This window comes from Lepidochelys olivacea (genome assembly GCF_965140295.1).
Source record: "Lepidochelys olivacea isolate rLepOli2 genome assembly, chromosome: 3".
Lineage (NCBI taxonomy): Eukaryota > Metazoa > Chordata > Testudines > Cheloniidae > Lepidochelys > Lepidochelys olivacea.
The window spans coordinates 197,824,443-197,842,291 of NC_140413.1; the positions used below are offsets into that span (position 1 = coordinate 197,824,443).

General features: G+C 40.3%; 1 protein-coding gene across 3 annotated transcripts in view; it reads left to right on the forward strand.

The window, feature by feature from the left end:
- Positions 1-1,575: 1,575 nt before the first annotated feature.
- KIF16B (kinesin family member 16B) overlaps positions 1,576-17,849 on the forward strand; it is a 243,612-nt gene continuing 227,338 nt past the window's right edge. For all 3 annotated transcript variants that reach the window (XM_084622343.1, XM_084622344.1, XM_084622342.1), the window contains exon 1: positions 1,576-1,833. In XM_084622343.1, coding sequence (XP_084478469.1) covers positions 1,787-1,833 — 47 coding nt within the window. In that variant the 5' untranslated portion in view covers positions 1,576-1,786. The remainder of the gene's footprint in view (positions 1,834-17,849) is intronic.

Here is a 17,849-nt window from a genome sequence, read left to right on the forward strand (position 1 = left end):
TTTTACTGATTATCACAACATTGTGTATTCATGTTTTTCAAAAAACATGAATAATGTGATGAACTGCTTTATTTGTAGTTTATACTTGTTCTCATACATCGTTATTTTTGATAATTATATGAACAATATATGTAATATATAAAACAGAGTAAAATATTATTTTAAATTAAGAGAAATCTAAATCCACATGCTGCAAACTGAGAACTGTCTATAACTTTCTGTCACATTATCCAGAATCCAATTTTGTTTTTAAAAAATAGTTTCTAGCCCTTTTAAGTTGTCAAAATAGCCTTTGCTATGTAAATGCACAATTATATTATTACATCTGCCGTCACAATGAAATTTGCAAACCCACTGCAGTGTGAATTTCCCTGATTTCTCTTGTTAATGATTCACATTACTGTTATATGTGAGGGAGGGAGTTATGTGACAAATTTTTACATGTATTAAAGAGGTACTCCTGTAAATCCTCCAAATGGGAGAACAAGCTTTAAACCAAACTGATAGCACTTTTAAATAAACCAGTAAAAGAAAAAGTGTCCACTTTCATGTCCCATTTCTGCAAAGGGAGCCACAAGAACGAACCTTCAATTCCACAAACAAAACTCCTGATCCTTTGTGGGATCTGGGCATTTGTTTTGATTAAGTAATAATAATAATTTCATAATTAATCATTATTAATAATGTGTTTGTGTTATGGTAGCACCTGGAAGGACTCCACTAGACACTGTACAAAGACACAATCTTTTAAAACGGTTTGTATTATTGAAAGACTGCCTGCAGAAGGGGCCAAAATCCTATTTCTGTGTTTGCAATATATTTGCAAGCCTTGACAACGCAGCGTTAGGTGGGATTTTCCCATTGCCTTCAGTGTGAGCAGGACGGGGCTCCTCTTCATGTCCTTACTTCCTGGCATTATACCAGAATTTACAGTACTTTTATTATGCCACTGTGCATCACCAAAGCCTATTAGTAAGACTCCCACCGCTTTCGCAGGGTATGGACCAGAACCTAACCATCCTGCTTCTCATCACATTCCAAAATTAAAAAAATATTGGCAGCTCCTCTTGGGTCCAGTCATCATCTGGGATTTTTTTTTTTTTTTTTAGCTGCCTGGGGTGATTGTTCCACTGCAGAGCTCATCAGATCTTTAATTATGGGTGGGCCAGGTCACTCCATCATCTGGGATTAGATGCTGTGTGGGATTGATTACACAAACCCTACAGCTCTTGAGCTCATCCTTCCTGTGAGGAAAAAGAAGCAAACAGCTGAACCCACCATGGGGTTTAGCCCCATGGGGGCAGGAGTGTGTATCCCCAGGGGACAGGCTTGGCCAGTGACTGCACCTGCCCACCCGTCTCTGTCTGTGGGTGGGGTGGGGATCCCTCCCTGTGACTATGCTCCCCGCCTGGGCTCGAGGGGCTCGCCGCTCTGTGAGCGGGCTCCCGTTTGAGGGGCACTCCCGGGCTCGCGCCCCGCCCCTGCCTGTGCCGGGAGCTCCGCAGTGGGCGGGGCTCCGGCCGGCAGCCAGGCGAGGGGGAGGAGTAACGCGTCCCGCGGCGGTTTGTCCCTGCGCTGGCGCCGTACCGGTGGTGCTCGCCGCCGCTGCCCCGTGGCTGCCGTGGCAACAAGGGGAGCCGGCCCGGCCGGCGCAGTGATTCGGGCGGCTGCGTGGGAGGGGGGCGGCCCGCCCGCCGTGACGGTAGCATGCAGTAGCGCCGGAGGCGGGGATGTGGCCTGTCCCCTAGCCGGCAGCGCCAGCCCTGGGCCGGGGCAGGGATGCGCCATGGCTTCGGTGAAGGTGGCTGTCCGAGTCCGGCCCCTGAACCGCAGGTGAGTCCCGGGCGGAGCAGGCTCCTGCGGCTCGTTTCCCGCCGTAAGGGCTGCGGGGGCTGTCCTACCCCCTTCCCTGGGGGTCGCGGGGCCGAGGTCCTCCCCTTTCCTGGGGGCCGACGGCGGACGGGTCCTTATTTGCCCTGGGTCAGGGCCGTCACTGTCCTTATCTCCCCCGTTACCCCTTTCTCTGGTGGCTGCTATCCCCTTACCTGCGGGGCTCCCCCCCACCCCCCTTGGCTGCTGGTCAGGGCTGGGACTAGTCACTGGGTCAGACCACACCTGTCGGGGATGGGCTAGAATGATCGTACTTAGTCCTGCCATGAGTGCAGGGGACTGGACTAGATGACCTCTCGTGGTCCCTTCCAGTCCCATGATTCTGTGATTGTCCTCTCTTAATACCCACCTTCCATGGTGGCTGCTGAGTCAGGGCTGGGACAGCGTGAACGAGATTTTCAAACCATGAGGAAGTCTCAAAAAAACAAAAATCTTTCTGAAGCAGAGCGGCAATTCTCCATTCCCACAGTGTGAGACCACTGAAAGTTGCTTTAAAATGCTCTGTAAAATTCTCTTCCCCCTTCAGTTCCCAGGATAAGTCAGATTGGGTGTCAGGGCTAAATCCCACCGAAACATGAGTTACAATTGTTAGAACTATGTTGTTGTTCCCGATCTTCCAGGTTCTGTATCTGGAAGTTTTAAAAGTTTGTGGGGAAATAAACGTCTGAGCTGCCAGGACACACAATGCCTGTAAGGGCTGTGTTGGCAATAACAATTATAGATATGGTAAGAAAATCATGTCTGTGAATTTTAAATGTCTCTGATATGCAGCCAGATAATGCACTGCAAGAGCTACTTCAAAATTGATTGCCAAATGAGGTCCCCTTTTTTCTCCTCTGGTGGACTGAGAAATACTTTTGCGTTGTGCGTAAAAGAGGGATTGTTTTGTCAGGATCCTCCACTGAAAGCTTTGTCTTCCAAGTCGTTAGTAATTATATGTTAGTTTGATACTTTCATAATTTAAGAAAATTTCCAGCATTGTGAGAGATGAGAGATTGTTGAGCATGCTTCCTTTCATCTGAATGTTAAAAGAAAGTAGAATACCACACATTATTTGTTGGGCCCATGTGGGTGTTGCAAGCTGCTTTGCCTATTTTAATGAGAGGTATTTTTGTGTAGTACAAATATAACTACTCTTGGTTTGCAGTAGGGGAAGACATATAAAATGTTAGTTCAATTGCTGTTGAGAGGGCTTTTTTTTTCATTTAAAAATGGAAAAAAAGTAGACAAGTATCTGGAAAGTAATATTTTGGACACTTTCAAAAAGTGACCTCAATCAGAAGTCTTTATAGGTAATGACTGCTAGTTGACTGCTGAAAAAGATATTGAAAGGACACTGCCTGGACCATTTGCTATGTTGATTGTTACAAAATGTACACATCTTGAGGTAAATCCAGAAAATAAAAGCAGTTTCCCCTAGTTAACTAAACTTTCAATGTACAGAACAAATATAGTAATTTTTTTAAATGAACTAACCCAAATACTGCTTTAAAGAAAGAGACAAACACCCTCCCCTCCCCGCATATATTTATTTCAGTTGGCTCTCTTGGCAATCTTTTCATTTATTTGAATGATCTGAAGTGATATAAATTTTTTTTTTTACAAGAAAAAGATATGCTTTAAATTTATAAATTGTCAAACCAGGTGTCTGTTAACTTCCAGATTTTACCTACTTTAGATATCTCCTTATCAATTTGCAAAATCCTTAGAAGATCTGTAAAAATTTATAAGGGCCTTGAGACCATGGGTTGAAAGGTAGGATAAAAGTGCAAAGTATTATTTATTTGTATTGTGGTAGCACCTAGGAGTCCTAATCATGGATCGGGATCTCATTGTGCTATGCACCTTACAAATACATCATGGGAAGCAGGTTTCAGAGTAGCAGCCGTGTCAGTCTGTATCTGCAAAAAGAAAAGGAGGACTTGTGGAACCTTAGAGACTAACAAATTTATTTGAGCATAAGCTTTCATGAGCTACAGCTCACTTCATTGGATGCATTCAGTGGAAAATACAGTGGGGAGATTTATATACACAGAGAACATGAAACAATGGGCGTTACCATACACACTGTAATGAGAGTGATCAGGTAAGGTGAGCTATTATCAGCAGGAGAGTTTACAATCCAAATACAAAACACAACAAGTGGATGCAACAGATAGACTGGGAGCACATGGAAACAATGGAGCAGTGCTGGTGTGTTGGGCAGCAGATGCTGGGATGTGTTAAGGTTCAGAGAGCAAGCAGGAAGGAGGACCAGCGAAACCGTTTACAAAGACATGGTTAAGGATTCTTGTGTACACTGCAATAAAGCGTTACAACTTGTTTACAGGAAGACAGCTGTGTGCCAGCCTAGGTTGCTAACCAGGGCAACATGACCAGCTGCTCTGGTTTCTGAGAATACTAACCATTAACTGGTTACAAATTAAGGCATTGATCATGTTACCTGCCTGGTTGAAGCAGTCTGTCTGCTTCAACCAGGAAATTGCAGAACTGGGCCTCGAAGTTATGGTGTAGGCAAGTCCTCACTGTCAGCAAAAATACCACCTCAAAGTGTGTTCATATCACATTTGTCAGGTTTAGCCTGATTAGTATTTAGATGGGAGACTTCCTTGGAAAACCCAGGGTTCAGCAGAAAGTTGGTAGTTCATTAAAATGGCACTATTGTCTTTTGGTCAGCGTGGTTTTATGGGCTGCTGTGCTGCAGGAGGTGCTATCCTTGAGATGAAGCGTAAACCCAAGATCCTGAGACATTAATAAGAGTAGTGATGTTGGCCCTGGTGCATAAACCAAATTCCAAATGGGATAATTACATTTTGTCCATATACATTTCTGTGGTATTTTTTTTTGGATATGATATCCTTTATGTCCTTTACTAAGCTGTTGCTATGCTCTTCACATCTGCTATGCTGCTCAAGTACACAGTCATAGATTGGTGAGGGGACTTTTTTCTTTAATTAAAAGAAACTTGTCAATGAAGCCTTACTGTAGCCCTGTTTTTTTTTAAACTCTAAGAACAGTATACATAAAAAAAAAAAAAAAAGACTTTCATTAACTTGTAATTTCTTGTAGATGAAGCTTAGTACATCTTTGGTTTGTTTTAAATTTAATTATATTATGCAGCTTATTTTATTATTAACTATCCAGGTCATTTGTAATTAGAGCTGGCTGGGCAGTGTGTGGTTATTTAAAAATGTCTGTTAGTAAGACTTCTTCAGCAAAGCTTCAAGTGCTTTGGTTTTTGCACTAAATGCAGTTGCAAAATATGAAAATAGAGGTGAATGTAACATTATTAAAAATAAAACTAAATTGGAAGTTACTAATATTTTGTAAAATTTGTTTAAATTCTTCCTTGGATATTTGTTTTTTACATGTAGTAAACCAACTGAAGGGAAAGATAGAAATGCATGGAGGGTATGCTGCTCTGGCACATGAAGTATTCACAGTTATTGTAATTAATCAGTTTTACTTTCATAAGATAAACAGCTTTAAAATGTTATAGTGTTGAAGGTTTCTCTCTAAAAGAAGCTTTTAAGTGACTTTAGGATTTGGTTGGCTTAACGTATGCTGTGTCAGTGTTAATACTTGAAATTTGTAGGCCATATTTGTAGGTTGTCCATTACAGAGATATGCAAATTCGTGCAACAGCACCATTAACTATATAATATGTTGTATATATGCATTTTGGAATGAGTCAAGCAATAGGAAGGAATGTATTACTCTATTAAATATAATTTGCAATTCCATCATATAGGTGACTAACTTTAATGCACTTCCCTCCTTTCTGTGGTTTTAGGTCAGTGGCGTCTGTCTTTGATCTGTCCTGAAAAGGAACACATTCATTTGGGAGCCACTATAGTCTGCCTCCTTCCTTCCCCCTGTGCCTCTCTAAAAATAATTCACATCCAAAAGTATATCATATGTAAGAAGGGTTTCTGACAAAACTATGATTCAGCATCTCTCCTGCTGAATAATATAATAGTAGTAGTGTGGTATGTAGAGAAGGTTTAGGAGCTAAACAAATGATCTCTTTGAAACCAAACTGCAGGTGTGAGCTCATGTGGTTACAAAACAGTTGAGTCACTTTAAGTCTCCATGAAACCTTAATTTTTCTCTCTTGTGTATGTAATTTTGTGGAAGTGGAGAGGACAAGTGTAGTTACTATTGTATTGTGACAGCAACCTTTAGGTCTTTGCTAAAAATAAATAAAATTCTGGCAATATAAAATAGCTTAGAAATCAATCTTTTGAGCCACAGAAGGAAAAAGTCCATTTTTGTGAGACTAAAAATATAGTCGGAGTTCATAAGTGACTGAAGTTATCCCATTGGTTTATGGAATGGTCTTAGTTGTCACTTACCTGTATAAAGTTACCTATGAGGTTCAGTTTCAGAAATAGTTGTTAAAACTTCAGCCTGTGAGGAGTTGATACTGAGGAAAGTAGGGTATTTTTAACAAGTGACTGTCATGCCTTGGAGAGGTGCCCTGTTTGCAGTGTGCTATGCGTTAGAAGTTCTCTCAACTCTCCCTTTTATTTTTGTTGCCTGAGAAAATATCAGAGAGCTCCTTATGCTTCTCTGTTCATTGCTGGATAGCATGTTGAGCAAGTTGGACACTATTATGTGGTTTTCTGTTGACTTAGAATCAATTTCATTAAATAGGAATGTATTTTTCCTTTGTTTTGGATGCTTTTACCCATTACGAAGGTACCTGACAATCTTGCATTAATATCCATAGTGAATCTTTTAGTTCTTTAATTTTCCCTTCCCCTCTGTTTTCTCCCCCACCCCATTATATCTAGACTTGCAATTAATAGTGAACTTGCATGTTTAAATCTTTCTGGAAAAATATATCCAAGACAAAATAATGTCAGTACTTTACATTTTTTTTTACTAAATTTGTGCTACAATAAATGAAATGTTTTTAACACCAACTTCTGACTTTTAACTGTTTTTATGGCCTCACCGCACAATCATCTTCGTTTATACTCAACACACCAAAAATGGTACACTGCTTCTGAATGAACCTGGTATTGGAGAGGCCTGAAACACAAATTTAAATGATCCTCACTGCTATACTTTGATGACAGTGGTACTGAAAATGTCAAGATTGGTGTACTCACTGGTGATCTGTTCTTCCATTTCAATGGACATCTTCATTCAATGACTCATCTGATGTTGAAGAATTTGAAGAAACTGACTATTCTGTTTTTAAGATGAGCACACATCTTTTCTGTCATTACTTAATTCTTGACAATGTTTACTTTTTATTCATTTTTCCAAAGTCAATAATTTTTATGCCCTTGGTCTGCGTGTGCTCTTGATATCAGCTGGAGTTGTGCAGATAGATGGAAAGCATTATATGACTCTTGGGATCCAACTAAAGTAATAATAAGGAATGGAAAATCTGAAATAAAAATTCTGTTGGTTTGTAAACAACACTTAAAATAGTCATGCTGATCTCTTTTAACTTTAAAAAAAAAAGAGTTAATAGAAGTAAACAACAGAAACTGTATTGTAGCATGTATGTGTATTACACAAGGAGAAAATATATTGAAGTAGGAAAAAATGAGATCTTAGGATGTAATATAACAAAAGCAATGGGTGTTAAAGAAATCCACGTTGCGGAAAGCACAGTTTAACTGTACTGGGTTCTGATACAGTTTTTGGTGCTCTGTTTGGGGCCAAATCATGTTTTAAGTGGACTAATTTATTTTTTTAACATAATTTAGCCCAAACCACATTGGTCAGAATGACAGTTATAGCTCAGTGCAGCCACAATTGTATGTTAAGCCATGCATAAACATACATCATATGTTTCTTTAAACTTGGTGGTTTGCCCATGTAAAAAGTAAATGTCAGTCCATTATACCTTTATAGCAGCGGTTCTCAAACTGTGGTCAGGGCTGGCATTAGACTTGCTGGGGCTTTGGCCCCCCACCTGGGGTGATGGGGCTTGTGCAGGCTCAGGCTTCGATTCCCCCCTTCTGGGGTCATGTAGTAATTTTTGTTGTCAGAAGGGGGCCATGGTGCAATGAAGTTTGAGAACTGCTGTTTTATAGCATAGACAGCTGCATCTTAGTTTCTGATCTAGCATGGTATACGAACAATCACACTTATTTTTAAAAAAAAACCTTCAAATATATTTACATTAAGACTATTATGAAAAAGTCAGCACCACAAACTACATGGAAAAATATTGTTTTCTCATGTTAGAAGAACTAGAAGTCATAGTTAAGGCAATCACTCCACTTGAAGGCACAATGAATGGGCTCCTCCCTGTTGTTGTCCTCCTCCTAAGATGTGCTAAGTTTATATCTAGGTACTCTATAAAACTGTATGAATGATGATAACTTATTACCTACTCTATGTTCAGAATAATACCCAGTGCTTACTTTCAGTCACTTTGTTTATTGACCCACCTTTTGGTACTTTGGATCAGCACTTGCTCAGATAATGTACTAGGATTTCTCCTTATATTTGAGCAAAACCTAGTTCCACACTTGATGCATTTAGAGCACATATCTTTTAAAAACAAACTTGATTTTGTAATCTGTGATAACTGAATACTTGCGTTTACATCTCGAGTCTCATTTCTCTGCTCCAATGAGAAGAATCACTAGACAGCCTAAATTATATGACTTGTACTGTATATGATATTAGTTAGTTATCAATCAGTGTGTTGAAGTTGAAACTTTTGGACACTGGAATTCTTCAGCAATCCCAGCAAAATCCTCAGGAAGCAAAACACTTGAAAATGTGTCGTTTTCCTGGAGAGTTTTAGCCTTGATTTCAGAATTCTATGTGTTACTCAGAGGCCCTAGAACTTAACCTTTCTCTTAGCTCTAGATAGCCTTTTGTTGCCAATGTAATCCGTGTTGTTGCATTTGTGAATTATATAGCCACATACTCTTATTTTCTCACAAAGTACATATTAGTTTAGCCATATAACGTTGTCATGCAAAACTTCTTAGCCTAGCCATAGAACTTGCTATTTCTAGGCTTAGCTTTGTGATGATGGTGTGGGAGTGGGAGAGAATTACTTGGGCAAGCAGAATTTTTGGAGGCTGCTCCCACCTTCTCATAAATCATTCACAATTGGTCAGATCCTCAGCTTGTGTAAATTGTCATAGCTCAGTTGAAGTCAATGGACATATGACAACTTGAGTCAGGAGAAGATCTGGCCCCTGAAGTTCCCTTGTGCATATATTTGTTCACTGATATCTTTATTTATGGAACTCTGTCAACTTGTTACAGTTGCTTTGGATATTTTGGAATCAGTTACTCTGCTCTCTTATTAGCTTCTAGCCAAAACAAATGGAAGTGTCATTCTTAGGAGTGACAGTAGATCGTGACTAATCATTTGCTGTGATGTAAACCTATAAGCTCATGATACAAAACTCCAGGGTGTTGAGAAACAGTTTATTTCTTTACAGCTTTTTAAAATGAAAAGATGATTGAGTACGTCATACTAGTAACAAACTGAACATGCTCTTACTTAGAACTTAAGATGCCAGTTCCTACATCAGCTAAATCTAGTCCATAGAGCGTCTCAACTTCACAAGTATAGAAAATAGAACTTACTTAAATTAAAGAACTGATCTTTAAGAGGTAGGAAAACCATGGCACTTTGGTTTAGCAGTTTTCTCAACCTAACAAATACAATACATAGGCTTTAAATAGAATTTTAAAATTTTCCCCATGCCATTATGATTTTAGAGAAGGTCAGATTTTGGGACTTTAACTTTTGAAGTATTCTTTTAAATAACAAGTATTTGGACAAATATGAACTGTGGGCTTTATGGTGTCATATATATTTTTTCTTTTCAAAAGACAGAATTTGTAAGGAACAACTGTTGGTCCTAAATGGAGATACCTCAACTATCTTCTTGAATTCTGGATTGATTTTTTTTTATTAGTAGATAACACATTGTTTGAATGGCCATTAAATGTTTTACTATGGCAACCTGTTACTCAATAGCAATGCTACTTCACTTTTACCCTGATTTTTCCTGTTTTCATCATGGAATAGGCTGTAAGGCTGAGAACTACCCATCTTCTATTTTAAGAATTGGCAACAGCTACCTTTGTAAATAAGTAACATGGGTGAGAACTCTTTCTTCTCTCTATACAGTAAATTTCTGCTTCTCATCTGTTGACTTTTGAATATAAAAACATTAAAATAATTTCACTGAGCACCTTTTGGGGTAAAGTAGGACATGTCTTCAGTGTTCTGTTACAAGCAAAAATGACTCTTTACACTCTTAATTTTAATAACTGGTATTTATGGAACGTTGTGCATGGAACTTCGCAAACACAAGAAATTGTCCCTGGTTCAAAGAGTTTAAATCACATTCAGGCGGGCATATACCATGCCAAGGATACAATTTTATGTGCAAAATTTGTAAGGAATAATGACAACATGGAGGAGATTGTTTTAAGATTACATCAGGTGAAAGGATTAAAGAGGAAGTGAACTTGGCTGATTAAATTGGAAGCTGTGCTAAAGGTAAGGGACAGAATGAAAAACAGGGTAGGCTGAAAACTGGAGAAACAGCAGGTCAAAATGTCCCAGGTATTGGGACATTTTCTTGTAGTTTCACTTTCAGGATCATAAAACAGGCTAACTGAGAGGTGATATAGACTTGTGGGACCTGCTGAGGGAGAGGCAGCCAAGCATTTTGCTGGTGCCTCTTATGGCAGATGTCCAGTACAGATATTTAGTATGGGTTGCCAGATAAAATGGATTGGAAAAGGATTTGAAGGAAAACCTCCCTTAAGGGAGCTGAGTTGGGGGGCAGGGAGTTTGGGGTTCCTGAATACTGTACAGCAGGTCACCAAGTACCCTCCTTTTATAGCCCTCTTTCACCTGATATAGGGGGAGGATGGTGAAGTACCAGCAGTAGTGTTTTTGGGACTTGGTTGGGGTTATGTGGAAACGATTAAGGAAAGGATGATTGACCTGCACTGTTGAACTTTTTGCTGGATACTCCCAGATATTTTAGGTGAATACAGTTGCAGCTTTATTAAACCACATCCATTGCCTCTTGTCTTTCTTCTGACATGGTCGGACAATGAAAAACAGTGTTAGGCTGAGAACTGGAGAAACATTCCTGAGAGGCTCTAACCTGCTAAAAGAGGATGTGTTGCAACAAGTTGTCAGATAGTGGGAATGCTCACTGGACTTCATGAGAAAGAGATGCCGGTGTCAACAATTGCACAGCAGGATGGAGCTGGCGGGGGGGCACTGTCTGATGATTACCATCCTCTGGAATGGTGCATGCATTTCCCCAGTCTCTCTCATCTGACGAGCACTAAAGCTAGTAGTCTTTCATCAAACACCCCAAACTCTCTTTCTCCTCTCCCTTGGTGCTTGCTGAAGTTATGCTATTTAGAATGTGGGATCGTGAATTTGCTATGATTTGGTCTCAGAAAAGGGCAATGCACTTTTGGCTTCCACTCATGGAAGCATCGCATCAAGCTTCAAGGTTCCTTTCTATGTGGCTCCTGTATGAGTATACCATGAATGTTGTGTTGAGTTCTGGGCACCTCATTACCTGAAAAATTTTGACCAATTGGAGGGCATAAAAGAGCAACAAAAGTGACTAAAGAGATTTATTTGAGAGAAAAGAGTGAACTAAATGTGTAGCTTTTATAAAGGCGTGTTACGACTGCCAGCAAAGATTAAAAGACTTAAGTCAACAACTATTTGAAGGGTATAATTACCAAAGAGGAAGAGGTATTAATTATTTATAGCTCCTTATCTTAGGAGCAATGGGATGAAATTAAAGGAAATTTAAACTGCATATAAATAAATGTTAATATGGAGATTTCTTTAGACTGTGGAATAGTCTCCCAAGGTAAGTGTTGAAAGCTTAGTCAGTTGGAGAATCTACAGCTCTTTGATAAAATATTTAAAAACATTATGGGGAATAATCTTGCATGAGCAGGGAGGTGGACTGGAACTAGATGACCTTATAGGTAGCTTCCTATTTCTGACTTCCATATGATTCTGTGTCCTCTTGTAACGTGATGTATGTACAGGTCTATGCATACCCTGTAGGACACCCCAGTACATTTCTTGCCATTTGTGTGTGTGCAAAGGGTAAGGGAGAGTCCCACAGCTAGGACTTGATCCAACTTTCATTTAAGTTAATGGCAAAACTCCTATTGATTTGAATAGAACATGATGGAGCCCCTAATGCTAATAGGCTAAATTTTGTGTTCCTTTAATTGAATGATTAGACTGGCAGTTAAGCTTGCATCCAATATGTAAGTACAGGATGCCTCTGTTTACACATGCTTGTTTTCCTGAGCTTTTCAATTTTTTTTAATGCTAATGCCTCATATTTTTCAAGCATTATAATGGATTATCTCAATTACTGCCCTGTTTTCACCATTCTCCTACATAGCATTAAAGAACAAAATACTTTCAGTGCCATTGTGACTGGAGCATAATGGCAATATGGGAATGTGTGGTGCAAACTTAGTTACGTTTCTGTTTTTAGAATTCTTAATTTATGCAGGCTAAACTGATTAAAACATTTTGCATACTGAATATTCCAACTGTATTTATTTTATAGTGGCTTATATTAAAAACATAAGCATTTATTTTAGTGATTTTTTTATCAAACACACTTTTGAGGCGCCTGTGTGTCTTACGTAAATAAACTTGTGAATTACAAAATAAACTGAAACCTCCACCCCTCGCTGCGAACTCCCTGCAACCATCCCAGGAAAAGATAGCGAATCATAAGGTTGTAGCTTCCATGATGAACTAGAGAGTAAGAGAGAGAATCTGTCACAACTGAGATTTGATTTGAAATGAACACTGATTTTTGTGACTTAGACCATAATGTTTAAAATAAATAGTTAAAAAGTTGTTACAGTTGTGACAGTTAATACAACTGCACTCCTTGAACTGGTATCTCTGAAGTCTGAGTATTTGAAATGAATGAGTTATAGGTAGGGCCAGCTGTCTGAGTGAGTTCTCGTGTTTATAGTGTTTAGATACAAAATACAGAGGTACCATAGCTATTGAGAGTATATTCTTAAATTGAGAGATGCTCCAGAAATAGTGAAGCTCTGAAAGACTGAGCAAAAGAGGGCAATTGCTAGTTGACTAAAGTTATCATTCAATGTATGTATCCTAGTAATACCCAGAGGCTTTGATCAACAGCTTTATGAAGACATGGTCTTTGTCCCCAAAGAGTTCATAATCTAAAATCACAAATGACATAGGAAGGGTGCAGTAGGAGGGGACACATTAATAATTTTTATATAGACATATTTACATTTTCAAATGTTTAAATTATTTTTACTTATTAAAAATGTATAAGTGCCTAATAACCCCATCTGCTCTTCAAGCCAGACTTGTACGTATCACAGCTGAGGAGAGGTGGGAAGAAATATGTGGTCTTGTAGGTCAGTTCAGGGAGAGTGATCAGTCTTGAAGAAGACACTGTTCAAGTTTTAGTTGTTTGTTTAAATTATCTTCTAACTTAATATAAAACCCAGTAACAAGTCAGAGTAAACTATAGAGGTAGGAGACCAACATGAGTTTAATCGACGTGGGAGCTACCCAGTTTTCTGCACTGAGGGTCTCATTTACAATTACTAGTACTTAACTTGTGTCCAAGTGGGGTATAGCGCAGATTATGGCTTCAGAGCCCAGGTGCAGAATCTTGAGGCCAAAGTTGCTGAACAGAGACCTAGTTATTTTTCGAGGTGGCATATAAGGACAACGTAGAACAAATCCATCTCAGAACTGGCTTCTCTGATCTCCAGTTGAGAGAGCTTTTCTTATCTTGGGGAAAAAAACCAAGCATATGAAGGAAGAGTATCTCGTCATTTCAGAGGTGAAGTAGAATGCCTGACAATGAAAGAGGATTCTAACATAATAGGAATTACTGAAACATGATGAAAATTAATGAGATAATGTAATATTGGGTTATAAACTATGCAGGAAGGACTGACTAGGTCAGAGGTGGGCAAGCTACAGCCCGTGGGCCACATCCAATCCGCGGGACCCTCCTGCCCGGCCCCTGAGCTCCTGACCAGGGAGGCTCGCCCCCGGCCCCTCCCATGCTGTTCCCCCTTGCTCCACTGGTGCAGTGGTCTGGGCAGTGGGGCCGCAAGCTCCCGGGGCAGCGCAGCTGCGGAAGTCGGCCTAACCCGGTGCTTTGTGCTGCACAGTGCATGGCTGGCTCCAGCTGGGCAGCGCGGTTGCTTGTCCTGGTGCAGCCGTGCCGCCAGCCACCAGTGCTCCAGGCAGCGTAGTAAGGGAGAGGGGAAGAGGGGTTGGATAGAGGGCAGGGGAGTTCGGGGGGTGGTCAGGCTCCAGGGGTGTGGATAGGGGTCGGGGCGGTCAGAGGGTGGGGAACAGGCGCGTTGAATGGGGGCAAGGGTTCTGGGGGCGGTTAGGGGACAGGGAGATGGGGCAGGGGTCCCGGGGGGGGCAATCAGGAAGGAGGGGGGGTTGGATGGGGTGGTTGGGGGCAGTTAGGGGTGGAGGGGTCTTGGCGAAGGGATGTTTGGATGGGGCAGGGCCCCGGTTGGGGGGGCAGTCAGGAAGGAGAGGGGTTGGATGGGGCGGTGGAGGACAGTTAGGGGTGGGGGGTGCGGGGGTGGTCAGGGGACAGAAAGCGGGGAGGTGAGGGTGGATGGGGCAGGAATCCTGGGGGGGTGAGAAGCAGGAGGGCCAAGAAGCAGGAGGGCCGGATAGGGGGCGGGGGCTGGGCCACACCTGGCTGTTTGGGGAGCCATAGCCTCCCCTAACCGGCCCTCCATACAATTTCTGAAACCCGATGTGGCCCTCAGGCCAAAAAGTTTGCCCGCCCTTGGACTAGGTCATAGAGATGGGGATCATAGAATCTTTTAGTTTTACAAATAAAATGTTAATGACTTGTGAATCTGTTTGGATATGGATAGAAATCATAAGTCATAAAAATACAAATATAGTCTGAGGTATACTACTAGTCTCCTGATTAGGAGAAGAATATTGAATACATAATGTTGAAGGACTTCAAAGAGACAATTCAGTCTAATAATACAGTCCTAATGAGTGACTTCAGCTACTTGCATGGAAACTGGTCAGATGTCACAATTGGATTCCTTTAATTGTCTTGTTCTTGTAACAGCTAGGGCAGGTCTACAATTAAAATGCTGCATCAGCGCAGCTGCACTGATTCACTTGTGCTGCTGTATCACATAAATGAACACACTCCTATGCTGACGGAAGAGCTCCTCCTGTTGACGTAGTTAATCCATCCCTGCGGGAGGCGGTAGCTATGTTGATGGGAGAAGCGCTCTACCGTTGACATAGCGCTGTCTACACTGGGGGTTAGGTTGGTATAACTACATTGCTCATGGGTGTGGATTTTTCACACGGCTGATTGATGTAGTTATACCGATATAAGTCTGTAGTGTAGGCTTGGCCCTAGTTCTAAGTGCCAGAGGAAAAGCTGTTCTTGATGAAGTCCAAAGTGACGCGGAGAAGTGGTTCAAGAAGTAACTGTAGTTGAGCCACTAATATCTATATTAAGTTCAACCTTGGAGGAGTGCTGAATAAAAATCTAGCAGTGTGATATTAAATTTTACAAAGGGGAATTTAAAAAATGGTGAAGAAACTAGTTAAAAAGTCATTAAGTTTGAAGGTACGGAAACTGAACTCTTTAGACTCAACATGGAGGATACTTAAGCAACCATAGCAGTCTCACATATAGGGGGTTTGTCTATTTTTCTTCCCCTTGCCTTTTTTGTGGATGTTTTCTTCTACTCTCACCTCCCAAAAAAGACATCATCAACAAAAAAAGCAAGAAGGTAAGGGGAAGAAAAACAGACAACCCCCCCTATATATTGATGACAATGTTAAATGGCAGGATTCAAGAGCTCTTTTTGAGCCCAACATATCCTTCAGAAATGGAAATCCAACCCTTGTGAAGCCAGGAGGTAGGAGCCTAACCTGTCTCTGGAAAATACAAGAAGAAAATTAGGAGAGATAAGAGGGGATTTGAGGAGCAAATAGACAACACACAACAATAAATTATTTAAGTTTACTGTAAGGAAGAAGCCATCCACAAGAGAATTGTGTGTCTGGTGACCTAGCAAAGAGTAAAGATTGCTGCTGAGGAACATAAGGACGTTTCAAGGAAGCTAAATTATTTTTTTTGAGCCAAGCTTCACCAAAAGAATGTTGGGGAGATCATCTTTATTTCCTGAAAAAGAGTAGAACTATCAAAAGAGGATGTCCTGGAACAAATTGATAAATTAAGAGCAATAAGTCATTGGGACTGGATGGTATTTATGCATAAGTTCTGGAAGAACGGAAAAATGAAGTTGCTAAACTGCAAACAAAAATATGAAATCTCATTAAAATCGGTTCATTCTGCAACATCTTGGCTGTTTATCCCATATTGCTTCAACAAGGTCTGGAGGAAATGCACATAAGCTGACACAGCAGCATGTACAGCAATGCTTTCTAGGATATCTGACACCACAGAGAGCTGTAAGAAAGGAGAACTGGGTAAACCATTTACACAGGCATGATTTGAGATTCCATCTTTGGAGAGTAAAAATAATAACTGAGGAACATCAAGACAAACGTGTCTCATCCCAGGCAGTTTACTGCTTGAAGGCTGACATAGTTACTAACCAAACATAGTCCATGGCATATGTGGATACAACCCATTTTTAGAGCCAGCTGTCGTTAATTGTTCACAGATTTGATTAAAATTTGGTATAGACAGGGCCTTAATAATCTCCCCATTTTATTTGGCTGGGTTTGTTTATACTTACCCCAATCTCATGAAATCTGTCGTATGCTGGTGACATCAAGGGTTGGTCAGACAGGGCTAATAAGTGTAATTAATATTTAAATAATTGGGGACTCTTTCATTTTTATAGTGCTTCTCCAGCTTCAAGTAATTAAGTCTGTTAGACTTCCACTCTATACAAGCCAGACAAGCAGTTGTCCTGTTAGAAGTACACATTTTTAAAATAGGTGCATAATTTAATATAGTGACAGTTTTTCACTCATTAATCGTTCATAATGACTTGTGAAACGTCTAGGCATCATTTGACATGTGATAGCACAAGGACACTGCACACTAATTTTCTAGAAAAGGCTTAATGTAGATTCAGAGTGCTCCCTTTCAGTATTGTTGACCAGGCTTCATCACTGAATTTGATCCACTGGTTAGATTATTAGCTTCTTTGGCCTGGGCTGGGTACTGATTGGAAGTGCGGCATCTGAAACAAGTGCTTTGTCAGTAAAATGAATAGAGTCCTCCTTCATTAACTTTTTGAGAACTTATATGTGAACTGAAACAACTGAAACTCTTCTGACAGTAAAAACAATTTCAGTAAAATGTTGTGAATTTCATTAGAAGATTAAAAGAATCCTTCTCCTAACTTCCTTTAGGAGAAGTGTTTGATACTCATCAAGACCTTGGTCCTGCACCATTCAAGGCTTATAGCAGTTTTTCCATTAATTTGAATGAGGGCAGGATTAAATTCCCAAATAACAAATCTTTACTGATTTTGTGATGCCAACAAGGAGTGATTACACAGCTGGTAGCTGCTTTCCTGTGGTCTGCTATGTCTTGTGATGTGCTGTATTTCTAACCCACTGTGCCGTAAAAACATCCTTTTTAGTGTCCTACTGAGAACTGGAGATATACAGGGCAAACAGCTCTTACAGAGTGGCACCTTGGGGTAAAGGTATGTATTATTGGCTGGGGAATCTGTGATCACTAGATGTCCTCTAAGCAAGGCAACTCTTGACATTTTTTGGCAATCAAGGTAACTTTCTTAGATGATTTTAAAAGTTAATAACTTCAGCACTAGTTGCAGATCAGTTTTGGGATTCTTTGTCTAATATCCCAAAGTTCACAGATAAAAATAGTCTTTATGAAAATATTTGTAAGTATGCGTGTGGCAGCACACTTATACAAGAAAACAGCATT